Source organism: Pistacia vera, unplaced genomic scaffold (assembly GCF_008641045.1).
Source record: "Pistacia vera cultivar Batoury unplaced genomic scaffold, PisVer_v2 Contig1278, whole genome shotgun sequence".
Lineage (NCBI taxonomy): Eukaryota > Viridiplantae > Streptophyta > Magnoliopsida > Sapindales > Anacardiaceae > Pistacia > Pistacia vera.
The window spans coordinates 1-14,811 of NW_022195334.1; the positions used below are offsets into that span (position 1 = coordinate 1).

The following is a 14,811-nucleotide window of genomic DNA, read 5'->3' on the forward strand; positions in this document are numbered from 1 at the left end:
TCTCGTCAAACGAAATCTTAACATCCAATCGATATCTACTTCTCTTCTTTTAGCAAAACATTTAACTTCAGTTTCTGAGAAAGCCCTTTTGATTTGTCGGCAAAGTAAGCCTCTTTCTTTCGTTTTTCCGTCGAACCAAAGAGCGGTTTCTAAACCTGTGTTGTTCACTTTGAGATCGGATCATACAATGGCAAGCCAATCCAAAACATCAGTTCATGACTTCACTGTCAAGGTCAGTTTCTCGGGTGTCTTTTCGTTAATTTTTATGGGTTTGGTTACCATAAAAGACTCTTTCTTGGTATTGCTATTCATTTATGTTTTTTGTTTATGGGTTTCTGAATTTTCGTATGGTGATTGTTTTGCTTTTGACGTAATTAAAACCATAATCCTTAAATAAATGGTGCTATAGTCAGACGATACTCGGAGATTTGGGGGATTTGCTTTTGACCAAATCCTGAAATTAAATTTTTTTATTTTCATGTCAATGATTGAATGAATCAGTGTTAGATTCTTGACATTTTTAATTAAACATAAAATATATATATATATAGAAGGGCCCAGTAATAAGAGAGACTTCTGTTCTCTTGTTTAACTGGCAAAGCACTTGAAAATTAATTGACCAGCAAGTGCCTCAACCCAAAGCTTGGTACAGTATTTATAATGAGGTCTGTTATTACCTTTCTATCAATGCTTTACATTAAGATAATAATCTGAGCCTCGTCAATGCGAAATTAAGGATGTTTTGCTGATAGGGAGATTTCTTTTTTAATTTCTTTTCCGGTTTAATTGGGTGTTTGATATATATTTTGTGATTTTATATTTTCTTGCAGGATGCTAGGGGAAATGATGTGGATCTTAGCACTTACAAGGGAAAGGTCCTCTTGATTGTCAATGTTGCATCCCAATGGTATGAGAACATCTTTATTGATTTTCATTTTGCATCAAATATTTGTAATTTGAAGCAGAACTTCAACCTGACTATTTACTTTTGAAGCTCAATGGTGGCTCCTTTCCATGCCTCTTTCAAAAATATGTAATTTATTGATTCGATTTTGTATGCAGTGGCTTGACCAATTCCAACTACACAGAACTGAGCCAGTTGTATCAGAAATACAAAGATCAAGGTGTGCTTTCCTTCCTTTTTCTGACTTCATGATATGTTGACGCTTATAGACATGAATAGGAATTGTATGCCTTAAATTTCTTGAAATTTTTTTTTTTTTTTTTTTTGGGTAAAGTCAATGATTATACTCTAATATAGCCAAGAGGTGTCAGTTTGTTTAGACTTGAATATTCTATCTTCTTGCAGGCTTGGAGATTCTAGCATTTCCCTGTAATCAGTTTGGAGCGCAGGAGCCAGGGAACAATGAACAGATCTTAGAATTTGCTTGCACTCGCTTTAAGGCTGAGTATCCCATATTTGATAAGGTACTTGTTCTGTAATCTAAGAAAATTATAGTTGAAAATGCTCTTTTATTTTTTATTTTCTAGCTCTTAGGTTGTCAAGGTATACTACATGGCTCCATAGCTTTAGGTGGCTAGTTTGAGGTTTAAAACAACATCTGATTTTATAGTGGATGAATCATGCAGCTCTAATGGAGATAATTGTTGGACTTACTCTCTTTCTTTCCGTTTCAGAATTGTTTATGCTGTCTCTAGGTCTTCCACAATTGATAAAAATTCAAGTACCTTCATTTTTGAATTAGTTGCAAAATCATTTTGATCATTCCCTGATAAATTAAACCATTATTTGCTTGTATGGTTTGCTTCAGAAAGAGGGTGAGAAGATGAGATGAATCTAGAATTCAAATCTTTTGCCTCCCAGATTGTATAATTTAGGCTGGTTACCAGAGGAAAAGAAAGGGACATTTTAATGTTTTTTGTTTTTTTGGATCAGAAGTAGAGACTTACGTTTATAGAATTCGTTTCTCTCTTATGAAACAGGTTGATGTGAATGGTGACAATGCTGCACCTATCTACAAGTTCCTGAAATCGAGCAAAGGTGGACTCTTTGGAGACAGTATTAAGTGGAACTTCTCCAAGTTCTTGGTTGATAAAGAAGGGAAAGTTGTTGAACGTTATGCCCCGACTACTTCCCCTCTCAGCATTGAGGTATACCTGCTTTTGCCGTCGCTGCCATATTTTCAAATTTAATGATGAACTCTAGCCTCGGTTAGATCTTATTAACCCACATAATTCTTGTTACTCTTTGCAGAAGGATGTAAAGAAGCTGCTGGCAGTTGCATAAGGTGCTGCTTCAAAGTGTATCAACTTACTGCGAATAAATGAGTAGGATATGATGAATAAGCACTTTCATGGAAATGTATTCATGAACTTTGTTTTCTTTTTTCTATGGACATCTATGATGTATTAAAGTTTGATCAAGTAATAATGTAATCATAAATACGTTTGTTTTAATGAAGTCCTATAGTTTTACTAATTTGAAATGCGAGATGCTTGATCTGAATGTTTGAACTTTGAATGACCAACGAGGCCAATGGCAATGCTATTTCTCTTTCAGATCCATCGGGCATTGATATAAATTTTCGCACTAAAGCTCATATGTTATCTTTTTTAATCCAGTACTTGAGTACTTAAAGCACAAAAAGGTCCCAAATGGTCCCAGAAGTCTATTTTAATACAGTCCCCAAAGCAGTATTCCAAGAAAACCTGGTGGTTCAGAACAGTTGTTAATTTTATAAAGATCAGATAATTACGAACTACAAAGAGAGAAACTATACCTTTAGGTTCAAACGGTATCCATGTTGGAATATATACGAGTTTTGAGATGTACAAAAGATTTACAGCATTATTAAATGGAAGAGCATACTTTTACAACGATCATCTATACAAACTCCTGTATCTTATGACTTCTTCGAGTATAATTTAGAGACTCAGATATCTTGGGGCTAAATTATTCAGGTCTGATACTCGCCAGAATACGTATAGATATACAACTGCTTTACGTTAAGGTAATCGGTTGTTCGAGATCATATTGATACAGCTAGTTCGTTGTTATAGATTTTATATAGAAAACAGAAGCCATCTTCATCTTCCCATGATGGCACTGCCTCAGGATTGCTAATTTAGAGCTATCAGTACTAAAATTGACATCTAGAATTATCAACACATGTAACGGCACAAGATTCATATGTATTTTGTGATAGGAAAATAATTGTTAAAATTAATATATAATTCAAAAATTTGAATTGTATTTTCATATATTTAATATCTGATCCGAAGTTTTTTATTTTTTATTTTTTTTTATGTTTGATGATTTTAAATTAATGTTTAATTATTGAGACAAAAAATTATCTTGAAAAGTGTTCTACCTCATTTTCACCAAAAAATGTTTGTACTAAGTAACCTTGTTATCAAAGCCCGGTTAGCAAGACTTTAGAAATCTGGGTAGGGTCACTCAAATGTCTTGTATTCGAGTTTCATGAAAGTAGTCATCTATTATATTTGTAACTTATATGACTCATTGAGTTTGTATAAAATATTTTCAACTAAATCTGACCACTTATCACATTTGGACTCTAGGAATTAATTAAGTTGTCCGTAAGTGGACTTGAAAACCCCGGTTAAAAAAAAAAAATTCTTGTTTTATGTTTAAAGAATAATGCTACGAACATCGAATTTTTGTACTAAAGGACATGACATCCAGTGAGACGTGGCCACGTTAGAGACAAGGCCACGTTAGAGACAAAACACGTCTTCGTGAATGAATGACCGTCCAACAATTATGGACGCCTGTCCATATTTGATTGACGATCGTTCATCACGAATAGACAAACGTCCACAAAAATATCAACGGATTCCTATCCATAGTAAATGGACACCCATCTGTATAATATGGATGAATGTCTATCTTATATGGATGCCCGTCCAGAAAATTTAAAAACAAAACAATGGACACTCATCAACTTATATGATGGACGATAATTCATTACAAATTGACGACTGTCTACGAATCTGGACGAATTGTCATACTAAAATAACAATAGATATGGATGAGAGTCAATTTTCTATGGATGGGCGTCCACCTAGAATGGACGTCCATCCATAATTTAAATTATAAAATTATAAAAATGCAAGAATGGACGTTTATCCATATTATATAGACGAATGTCCTTTTTTAATGGACGACTGTCCTCCGTATTAGAACTGAACTATAATTGTTGATTTCTTCAACTTCCAACTTAATTAATTATTCCTAACCTAAGTTTAAAACTGGACTATTTATTCGTGATTAAAAGAAGACTTCGCTATATGTTCACATCACAACCCATATTTATCACTATCTTTGACCATAATTATTAATTAGTTAAAGTGTTTAAATATTAATTCCACCTACATCCATAAGCAACAACTATAAATGCTACTTCTAGCTACAAAAATATAAAGTGTATTTGATAAACCAATTATTATTATTATTATTATTATTATTATTATTATTGAAAATGGACGCACCTTGGTATCTGTACGAGGCAAATAAAAATTTTTATTTACTAACGATCGTCCATTTTAAATAGACGTTTATCCATATCATATGGACAGACATCCATTATTATACTTTTAAAAATTTATGGATAGGTGTCTATTCGAAGTGGACGGTCGTTCATTCACAGAAGACGTGTATTGTCACTGACGTGGTCACGTCTATATTATGTGGATGGGCGTTAATCAAATATGGACGAGCATCTATAATTGTTGGACAGCTGTTCATTCACGAAAAACGTATATTATCTCTGATGTGATCGCGTCTAACTGGATGCCATATATATTGGTATAAAAATTCGATATAAATTATTGGTGTCTATAACATTATTTTATATTTAAATCCTATTGAATACCAAGTGATATAACAACTATTATGTATCCAAAAATGACACTAATTATTATTATTAGAGGAGAAATCAACTTTTGTCTTTTGAAACTCCATGCAAGCTTTTATAAAAATTTGAGACATCGAATATTAGGATTAAACTGAACAGCAAAGACAGATACATCGTGAACTAGAATTTTCTAGAAACTAATAAAACTGCTGAGCACTGACAAAAGGTAAGGAAAGAAGCCTCAAAACTTTGACTGAATGCCGAATGTAAACACAAATGTGAACTCAACTGTTCTAGATATCAAATAAAAGGCCGGCCGTCTAGTTGGAGCCTAAAATCCTCAAAATCTTTACTGTCGCCTTCACTACACAAGACTTCCAGAATTTTTAACTGTTTGAAAGACCATGACGTAATCTCTGATCCAAATATCATCCATGTGTAGCCATGCCAACCAACAACCTGCAAGACCAATCGTCAGAATTTATGTCCACACTAGCCAACACTCAAAATTTCATACACGATGAAAGCTATAAAATCCTCATTGCTCTCTTCTTCAACTCGCATTCTCCTGGAAAGAAATCTTAACGCAGCAACTGTATCTACTTCTCTTCTTTTAACAAACTATTTCTCTTCAAATTCTAAGAAAACCCTTTTGATTTCTCCATCAACACTTTGAAATCTAATCATAGAATGGCCAGCGAATCCAAGAAATCAGTTCATGACTTCACTGTTAAGGTCAGTTTGTTGGTCTTTTTCGTTTTCTTTTTCTTCTTCTTGGAACAAATAAATGATAGATTACTAACTGTTTAATTCCATAGTTTTACAAGCAAACTAAATCCAAAATATATGGGAATGGGATTGTCCTTTAACCAACTCCGAGAAGTTTCTTTGTTTCACTAGTAAATCCCTGGAAAATAATTGGCATACTTAAGGCCTCAAATGAAGCTTATATAGTGCAGTACTTTTTATAATGAGGTTCGCCGTTATTTCTGGTGGGCTGAGTCCATTGAGAGATATAATAGTTGATGATCCTAGCATAAGCTATGTTAGATAATGATAGTTCTGCAAGTAAGATTATTTTCTTATTTGGTAGCGAAATTCATAATAAATTCTGTTGTTTTATATTTTTGCAGGATGCAAGGGGAAATGTTGTTGATCTTAGCATTTATAAAGGAAAGGTCCTCTTGATTGTCAATGTTGCATCACAGTGGTATGCTTTTAACTCCTGTTTACATTGAATTTACATCAAACTTATAATGTCTCACTCTCAATTTTATGAATATTTGGTTGTTTTATATATCAAAAATGCTACTGAAAAGCATTATTTGGAGTTAATGTCTAAATGCTTTTAGTGCATTCCCTTTCAACATGCCTTTTCCTTGTATGTTAAATTTATAACTTCAACTTTTTAATGCAGTGGCTTGACCAATTCCAACTATACTGAGCTGAGTCAGTTGTATCAGAAATACAAAGATCAAGGTGTGCTTTTGTACCCTTTCTAACTTTATGGTATCTTGAAGGTTATAGACAAGATCACATGAATAAAACTTGCATATCTCAGACATTTCCATACTTTCCTCTGCAAAGTGCAGGGGGAAAATACTTCAATAAATAACTAGGTCACTTTGCTTTAATAATTCAATCCTTCTCTTCAGTTTTTCCCTTATCACTGTCTTTGTGCAGGCCTGGAAATTCTTGCATTTCCCTGTAACCAGTTTGGAGCTCAGGAACCCGGAAGCAATGAAGAGATCGTGGAATTTGCTTGCACTCGCTTTAAGGCTGAGTATCCCATATTTGACAAGGTACTTGTTCAGTAATTTAACAAAATTATAGATGAAAATTCACGTGTTTCATCTTTCAGCCCCGAGGTAGTCAAAAGTGTACTATGACTCCATGGTAGTTTTTCCTAACTAGTTTGAGCTTTGTCTATTTTGATACACAGGTGGATGTGAATGGTGAGAGTGCTGCTCCTATATACAAGTTCCTGAAGTCGAGCAAAGGTGAAGACAATATCAAATGGAATTTTTCAAAGTTCTTGGTTGACAAAGATGGGAATGTTGTTAATCATTATGACCCAACTACTAACCCTTCTAGCTTTGAGGTAACACCCACTTCGGCAGTCACCACCACATTTCCAGTTTATGATCGATTTTATCTTTGGTTAGTTCTTACTTATTCGGTAACTTTGTGTATGTTTGTTTTCCTTTGCAGAATGATATAAAGGAACTCCTGGGAGTTGCATAGAGGATCAGTGGTGCTGCTTGCTGTACGAAATATATAAGAGTGTTATGATGAATATATAAGGGCTTTCATGGAACATGAGCTTTGTTTCCTTTTCCTATAGATATACTTGTGGTATATGTATAAGTTGGAGAGTGCTACTTGAGAGTGAGTGAGTTGGTTTTGTTTTGTTTTTGCTTTGCTTTTGGAATCTTAGTAACATTACAGGGTACTGTAATATATAAGATTAAAGTTTTATTTTTGTAATACAATAATGTGATCATAATCATTCTATATCTAGACACATTTGCTTTTATAATCAATTTGAATGCTTGATCTGAATGTTGGAAAGATCTATGAGGCTAATGCTTTTTTCTGTACCATCTATCCATGTTAGTGTCTGGGGAATAATCCCAGTTGGAAATTGAAAATGATTTCCTGCAAATAAACTTCCTCGGGTCATCTGTTCTGGACTCAGTAGAGCAGCATAGATGGCATGTCGTCCGATGAAAATCCTTATATAAAGTTCGAGGAAATACATGCTATCTGATAAAGTGACAAGGAAACATATAAGCTGCATGTCAGTTAACATATCTTGCCATGGCGGCAGGCAGCATTGGCACAGAATTTCCAACTGAACTATGAAACGGAACTTGAGGATGATGATTTGAGACAAAAAATATTTCACTAAAACTGGAAACTTGAATGCCTGTCAATGAAGAATGTTGGAGGCAATATCAAGTTTGCAGTTTCCAAATTGACAGCACTCCCACTCCACTGTTAGGCTAAAATTTATACAGTTGGAAGAGAGTCACCAAAAACGCTTTTCTTGTCAACGAAAGTATTCACTAGTAGATATAGAAAGGAAATATGATAACTCAATCGCCCACCACGCAGGTCTCAACTCTTCATAACATAAGAAAACATTGGTCACAGTGCACAATCCAAACTAAAATAGTAGAAGAGTATTTAACTTGATTTTAAAATAAATACAAACGTGAGTTTGAATTAAGCGACATTACTTCTCACCAATCTTGAACACACACAAACATGTACAAAAGGCAAGAAACCATTATTAAATTTTGTTGCAATCCTGATGGTCTTCATCTCAGTATTTATGAAATGCCCAACAGCTTCTTAATGTCATGCTGCAATGTTTATAGAAGATAAGAGAATTAAATGACATTATAGGTGGCAATTACCCAATTACTTGCTCCCAAACAACAGAGAGCCAACAAAAGCTTTCAAGAACCAGATAACTTGCAAGAGAAAGAATTACCTCAAGACTAAGAGGAGAAGTTGTCGGGTAGTAACGATCAACAACTTGACCATTTTTATCCACCAGGAACTTGGCAAAGTTCCACTGAATATCATCCCCAAAAATACCCCATTTACCCTTCTTTAAGAACGTGTACAGTGGAGAAGCATACTCACCATTTACATCAATCTAATACAAAACCGGCAAGGTATATAGATGGTTATGATAAGCACAAGAAGGATATAATGAAATAAAAATAGTTTAACATGTTCAACACTGGAATGGCAGTTAAAGCCAAAAAGAAAAATCTCGAAGCTGTAGGTAGATAACTAAATCACAAAAAAAAAACAAAAAAAAAAAAAAAAGGTCAATTAGCAGTTATATGTTATCTTTCCTATGATGATAACCACCATAACGCCAAACAGTCAAGGTGCACAAAGAGGCATGAAGATTCAGCATGTCCCTACCTTATCAAAGATAGGAAATTCTGATTTAAAGCGAGTGCAGACAAACTCCATATCTGATCATTACTGCCTGGTTCCTTCTGCCCAAGTTGATTGCATGGAAATGCCAGAATCTCTAGGCCTGTGCATTCTTTCAAAAACAGATTATACATATGTAATTGATTCGGTTCTGTGTAATTTGAGTTGGTCATTCTAGAGAGTATATTCAACGGGAGAGGGGACCTTTGGGACCACCTCGACAATTTCAATGACCTGATGAGCTACTCCAGGTCTGTGACTTGGCGAAGTGTCGCTGCTTTACAATTACGTTAGTAGGGGATTCCAAGAGGTGGTACAAGAGACTCAAGGCGAACTCCATCAATTCCTAGCAACAATTCTCCTCGATGTACCTACAGCAATTTCAAGCGAGGAGACAGTTCGCAATGCCCCTCAGTTACTTAAGCAACATTCGTTAGGAGAGGGACAAAACACTGACCTCGTATTTAACGAGGTCTAAAATGAACAAGCAAAGGTTGCGGATGCACCCGAGGAGTCCATCCGAACTTTGCTGATTTCAGGCATCAAGCCGAACACGGAGTTGTGGAAAGAGCTCCAGAGTGAAGATCATGTGAGCCTGACCAAGTTTTACTAAATGGCTGCAAAACACCAGTGAGCATTGGCTAGAAGCTCGACACGATGAGCCCCAGACAAGCGACAAGATCGCCCATCAGACAAGCACGGGGGTCAAGACCGCAATGATAGGGATCACAACAGGTCTCAAAAAAGGCAGAAAACAGATAACCGCAACCCGCAGGGATAGGCAGCCCTTCCCGGGATATGTAGAATATACCCCCCTCACGCAAGATATAGCTCACATCTATGAAGTCTCCCGTGAGGTGATAAGAGCTTGAATGTTTATATTTTGTTAGTGATTTAAGTGGTTTATTTATGGAAAAATGTGCTTAAAGTGTGGAATTTGAATTTATTCTTTCATAAATACCATTTATGGGATCACGGGTGCATTTTGAGTGTTTTCAAGCTCAAAAATATTTTTGAAAGGAAAAGAATGATGTCGATGGAATTCATGACGAGCAGGAACAAACGGTGCAAGAATCGGAGTTGAAACGACAAAGTTGTGACGCGTCGAAAATACAACGTAAAATCTGGAAATTCTTCAAGATGAGCATGCTTCTCTGTTTGGATCATAACTTGAGCTGTGGAAATCAGAATTCGACAATTCTTGTGGCGTTGGAAAGCTTATTCAGAGAGCTACAAAGTTCATGTGATGACTTGACCAAATTCTGAAGATCACGGATGCCTTGGACAGGAAGAACGATGGCCGCGGTGATGGTTCTCACCGCCGCGGCGATGGATCACAGACTTATATTGTTAATGCATTATCCTAATCCGAATCTGGATGGGCTAAGACATCTACTCTTTTCCTAATTAAGATCAGAACCCTAGGACTATAAAAGAAGGATTTTTGATAAGTTTTAAGGGTCTTTTAGAGAGAGAAAGAGGAGGACGGCTACGAGTTGGAGATCGGGATTCTTGAAGCTCTCGTTCAACGATTAGAGAAGTGTTTATATTTTTCTTTTTGAACTGATGTTATTGAATAGAATGAATGTCGGGCTTTGAAGGATGCTATCGAAGACCTGATAAGAAGGGGCCACCTAAAGGAATTCGTTAAGACCGCACCAGCTCGCGAAAATCGTGGCAAGCAAAATAAGCAAGTCTTGAACCAAGACCAAAACCAGGCCTAGAACTAGGTCCAGCAAGCTCTGCCAAACGCCAACAACAAAGTCTGGGTGGACATGATCTACGGGGGCCTGACATAGTAGGGAGCTCAAGGTGTGCTCGCAAGCAGTATGCTCAAGAGGCAAGATCAGACTCGGTCTCCCAGATAATGAGCTATGAACAAAAGCCACCCAAGCGGCCCAGACAAAAGAGCGGGGTAGTAGGGTTCATAATTGAGGAATGTGAAAAATCCCTTTGCCACAATCATGACGCGATCGTAATCGCGGCCAGAATCAGTAATGCCCAAGTACAAAAGGTAATGGTCGATAATGGGAGTGCAGCGAATATTATTTTCTTGGAAGTTTTCCGAGGAATGAGGTTCACAGAGAGAGACCTGAGGGTGTGCCCTTCACCGCTCTACGGATTTATCGGGGACAGCCTGGTTCCCAAGGGGACAATTGACCTCCTCGTGACTCTAGGGACGGAGCCCAATATCAGGATGGTGATGGCCAAATTTTTAGTGGTAGATTGTCCAACCATGTACAATGTCATCCTTAGAAGGCCGATCTTGGATGACTTGAACGCAATCACATTAGTGAGCTGCAAGCAATGTGGTTTCCGACTCTCGGGTGAGTCGCGACGATCAAAAGCTGTAGAAATGAATCTCGGGAATGTTACAACCGGGCTATAAATGCTGCATAGAAATGGCCGCTTCCGAGAACAACAGTTATTGCAAAATTTGAGCCAGACTCCAGGCCTCTTGAGGATACCATTGATCTTTGCATCCATAGAAAGGAGCCCGTAACAAGGCCAACGGACTACGAGAGATATGTGTCATCGAGGAATATTCGACTCGCGTACTAAAGGTCAGCAGCAGCTTGATCAAAGACATGGCCAACAATCTGGTGGGGTTTTTGAAGAAAAACCTCGACATTTTCACATGGGTACATGCGGATATGGTGGGGATCAGCCCCGAGGTAATGTGTCACAGGCTGAACGTTGACCAAAAAGCTCGGTCGATAAGACAAAAAAGAAGGTCGATAGATGCAGAGCGCTCCAGAGCACTCAAGGATGAAGTTGACAAGCTCCTGAACATCAACTTCATCAGGGAAGTGAAGTACCCAGATTGGCTTGCCAACCCTGTCCTAGTCAAGAAGTCGAATGGCAAGTGGCGGACTTGCGTCGACTTTACAGATTTGAATAAAGTCTATCCAAAAGACAGCTTTCCGCTACCATGAATCAACTAGCTAGTAGATGTGACAACTGAAAACGTATTACTCAGCTTCATGGACGCGTACTTGGGATATAATCAAATCCTAATGTACCTGCCCGATGAAAAACATATTTTTTTTATTACTGACCGTGGGATTTATTATTACAGGATTATGTCATTTGGCCTCAAGAATGCTAGGGCGACATACCAGCGCTAGGTAAACAAAATGTTCGCCGATCAAATTGGCAAGACCATGGAGGTATACATTGACAACATGCTTGTCAAGTCAAAGGTTGCCAAAAACCACATTGAGCATCTGGGGGAGATGTTTGACATCCTCAGAAGATATTGAATGAAGCTGAATCTTTTAAAATTGCTTTTGGAGTGATTGGGTAGATAATGCAAAAGCTCGAGACATTGGGTAGATTGATCTAGTGGACAATGGAAATGAGTCAGCACGATATCAAATATATTTCAAGAACAACAATCAAAGGTCAAGCCTTGGCAGATTTTATATTAGATTTCTCTTATCAGCCAGAGGATGAACCAGGCTCGTTAGGGGCAGATACCTCGGGAGAAGTCGAGCAACAAAAACCAAAGCTCGATAACCTATGGCACTAGAGTTTGTATGTAGACGGCTCCTCAAACGAGAAAGGGGCAAGAGTGGGGCTCTTACCCGAAATTCTAAAGGGAAACTTGATCAGAGCCACAGTAAGATTCGGGTTCACCGCCTGTGAGTACGAGGCTAAGTATGAGGCGTTGCTTGTAGGGATCCGACTTGCCAAGGAAATAGGGGCAGAGTCCTTTAAGATTTACAGTGATTCAAAACTCATAATCCACCAAATTACCAAGGAATACCAGGCGACGAAAGATAGGATGGCGTCCTACTCCAGCTAGTGGAAATCGAGCTCAAGCAGTTCAGATTCTTCACAATTCTCCAGATCCTAAGGGAGAAGAACTCGCAAGCGAATGCATTAGCCTGCTTATCCTCTACAATGAGCCAAGAGAAAGCTGATTCTATCCCAGTTAAGTTCCTCCTAAGACCAAGCATCTTCGGTCTACAATGACCAGTTTTAGCAACGAGTCGGAGATACAGTTGGATGGATGCGATCACTACCTACCTAAGGAATGGTACACTACCAAATGAGAGAACTAAAGCTAGAACATTGTAATACCCAAGATGTCAAAGGTATGTTCCTAACTCAAAATAGTCCTTTATATGTTAATTTTATGTTAAAAAGCATAAAACATAACATAACTAACGGCAAAATAGTCGATTCATTTGGAACGGTATGAATTAATTATCCATAGAAAGGCATTAGGGGCGACATGGTCATTTTGCCTATGGATAAGCATTGAAAAAGTCAAGGATGAGTAGGCTTCATTGCATTTAATGGTATTAATTAAGTAATAATTATGTCTAGTGTGAAATGACCAAAATGCCCTTATATGAAGAATTAAGGACTTATGAGTTATACAATTAAAATAATTGGGCCAATTGTATAATTTTGGAAAATAAATAAAATATTTTCCTATAAATGAGATGAAATTCGTTCAAGCCAAAGGAGAGAGCCTTTCTTCAACATTTCTTCCATTTTCTCTCAAATCTTCCATGAAACAAGCTTTCTTTCTCTAGGTTTTCAAGGAGTTTTGCATAATTTTTCAAGGAGAACAAGATAGGAGCCTTGGATCTTCAATTTGAAGGGTTTAAGGTAAGGATTAAAAACTTTAGTTTTGATGTGATTTGAAGATTTGAGGTAGATGTTGAGGTATAATGTTATATATATAGGATTAAGGTGTAAAAGAAGTCAAAGGCAAAGGATTTGTTGAGGAAGTCTTTAAAAAGATAAGGAAGAACCTCCCATGATTTTAGGGTTTATGCTAGGGTTTGTGGATTTTATAAAAACCCAAATTAAGGCTTTAAGACATAGAATTAGTTGATGGCAAGTGTAGTTGAACTCATTTATTCTACTTATTGCTTTGAATTCATTATACATGAAGTATTGCTATTTATGTTTTATGAGTTGTTATGTTTGATTGAAGAAAATGAAGTGTGGATGCTGATTGTGGCAAAACTTGTTGTATTGGAGGCACATGGTGTTGAATGGTTGCTATTAGAAGTGTTGAGGTGTTGTTTGCATTAGCTACAATGTTATAGCAATAATGGATGATTATGGGAATGAGATTTTACACCCTTTAAGATGTTAAAGACTATTAAGGAGAGGTTTATGGATCCATAAGTTGACCTAGTGGTTAATGTCAATTAGGAATGATGTGGCATATTAATATGAAAATTCGGATTTAGTGAGCTTAGAGGTTTTGTTAACCCTGCTTCAGTATTTCGACCATAACTTGAGTTATAAAAATCAAAATGAGATGATTCTTGAAGCATTAGAAAGCTAGACACAGACCTATAACTATTATGTTTTTGCCAAGAGCCAATTGTTTGAGAAAGGACGGGAAAAGGCTGAAGTATAAACTGGTTATTAAAGTTTAAGATTTAACATGATCAATTCTTATGATTATGAATTGATTATTAATGTATTATTGTAATTATGCCATGTACTAATGTTTACCCATTAGTTAGATGATCTCTGAAAGATATACATGGTCATGATGTCAATGCATGATAAATATTATGAAATGACATGAAGATGCAATGTAATACATGTTTTAAGACGATGTATGTTAACAAGAGGTAATGTAAATGGATTGATAATCCATAGATGAATTAAAAGTATTAAGCTCACTAAAATATGTATTTACATGCCATAAGATGTTAGAGATGCATATAGACATGATGGAAAACGCAGAAGCATATCCTCGTATACAGGTTAAGGAAAGATGAATATATGCTTTAGATACTAAATAACGCGTAAGCACGCCTCCCGATGATATGAGCTCTAGATGAATTCGAGGCTAGATGATATGAAGTGCTTAAGATGCTAAGAAAAGTTCGATCGGCTAGACATTAAATGGTTCATATGCGTTTAGTAGTATTACATGAGTTATGACGTTATTTACATTATGCGATGATTTATGCTCATGTTAGATGATTTTAGAAGTTATGTCATGACATGTGATGTGCATGTACTATGTTTA

The 14,811-nt window shown here is 36.6% G+C and overlaps 1 protein-coding gene and 2 pseudogenes across 1 annotated transcript; 2 read left to right on the plus strand and 1 right to left on the minus strand.

The window, feature by feature from the left end:
* Window positions 1-4: 4 nt before the first annotated feature.
* Window positions 5-2,440, plus strand: LOC116121730 (probable phospholipid hydroperoxide glutathione peroxidase; the record flags this gene model as incomplete). Its single annotated transcript, XM_031407670.1, has 6 exons — window positions 5-232; window positions 831-907; window positions 1,063-1,124; window positions 1,310-1,428; window positions 1,945-2,112; window positions 2,216-2,440. Coding segments are annotated over 6 exons (687 nt in total), but the record flags the coding sequence as incomplete, so codon positions are not given.
* Window positions 2,441-5,343: 2,903 nt separating this feature from the next.
* Window positions 5,344-7,337, plus strand: LOC116121735 (annotated as a pseudogene).
* Window positions 7,338-8,135: 798 nt separating this feature from the next.
* On the minus strand, window positions 8,136-12,760 carry LOC116121732 (annotated as a pseudogene).
* Window positions 12,761-14,811: the final 2,051 nt, after the last annotated feature.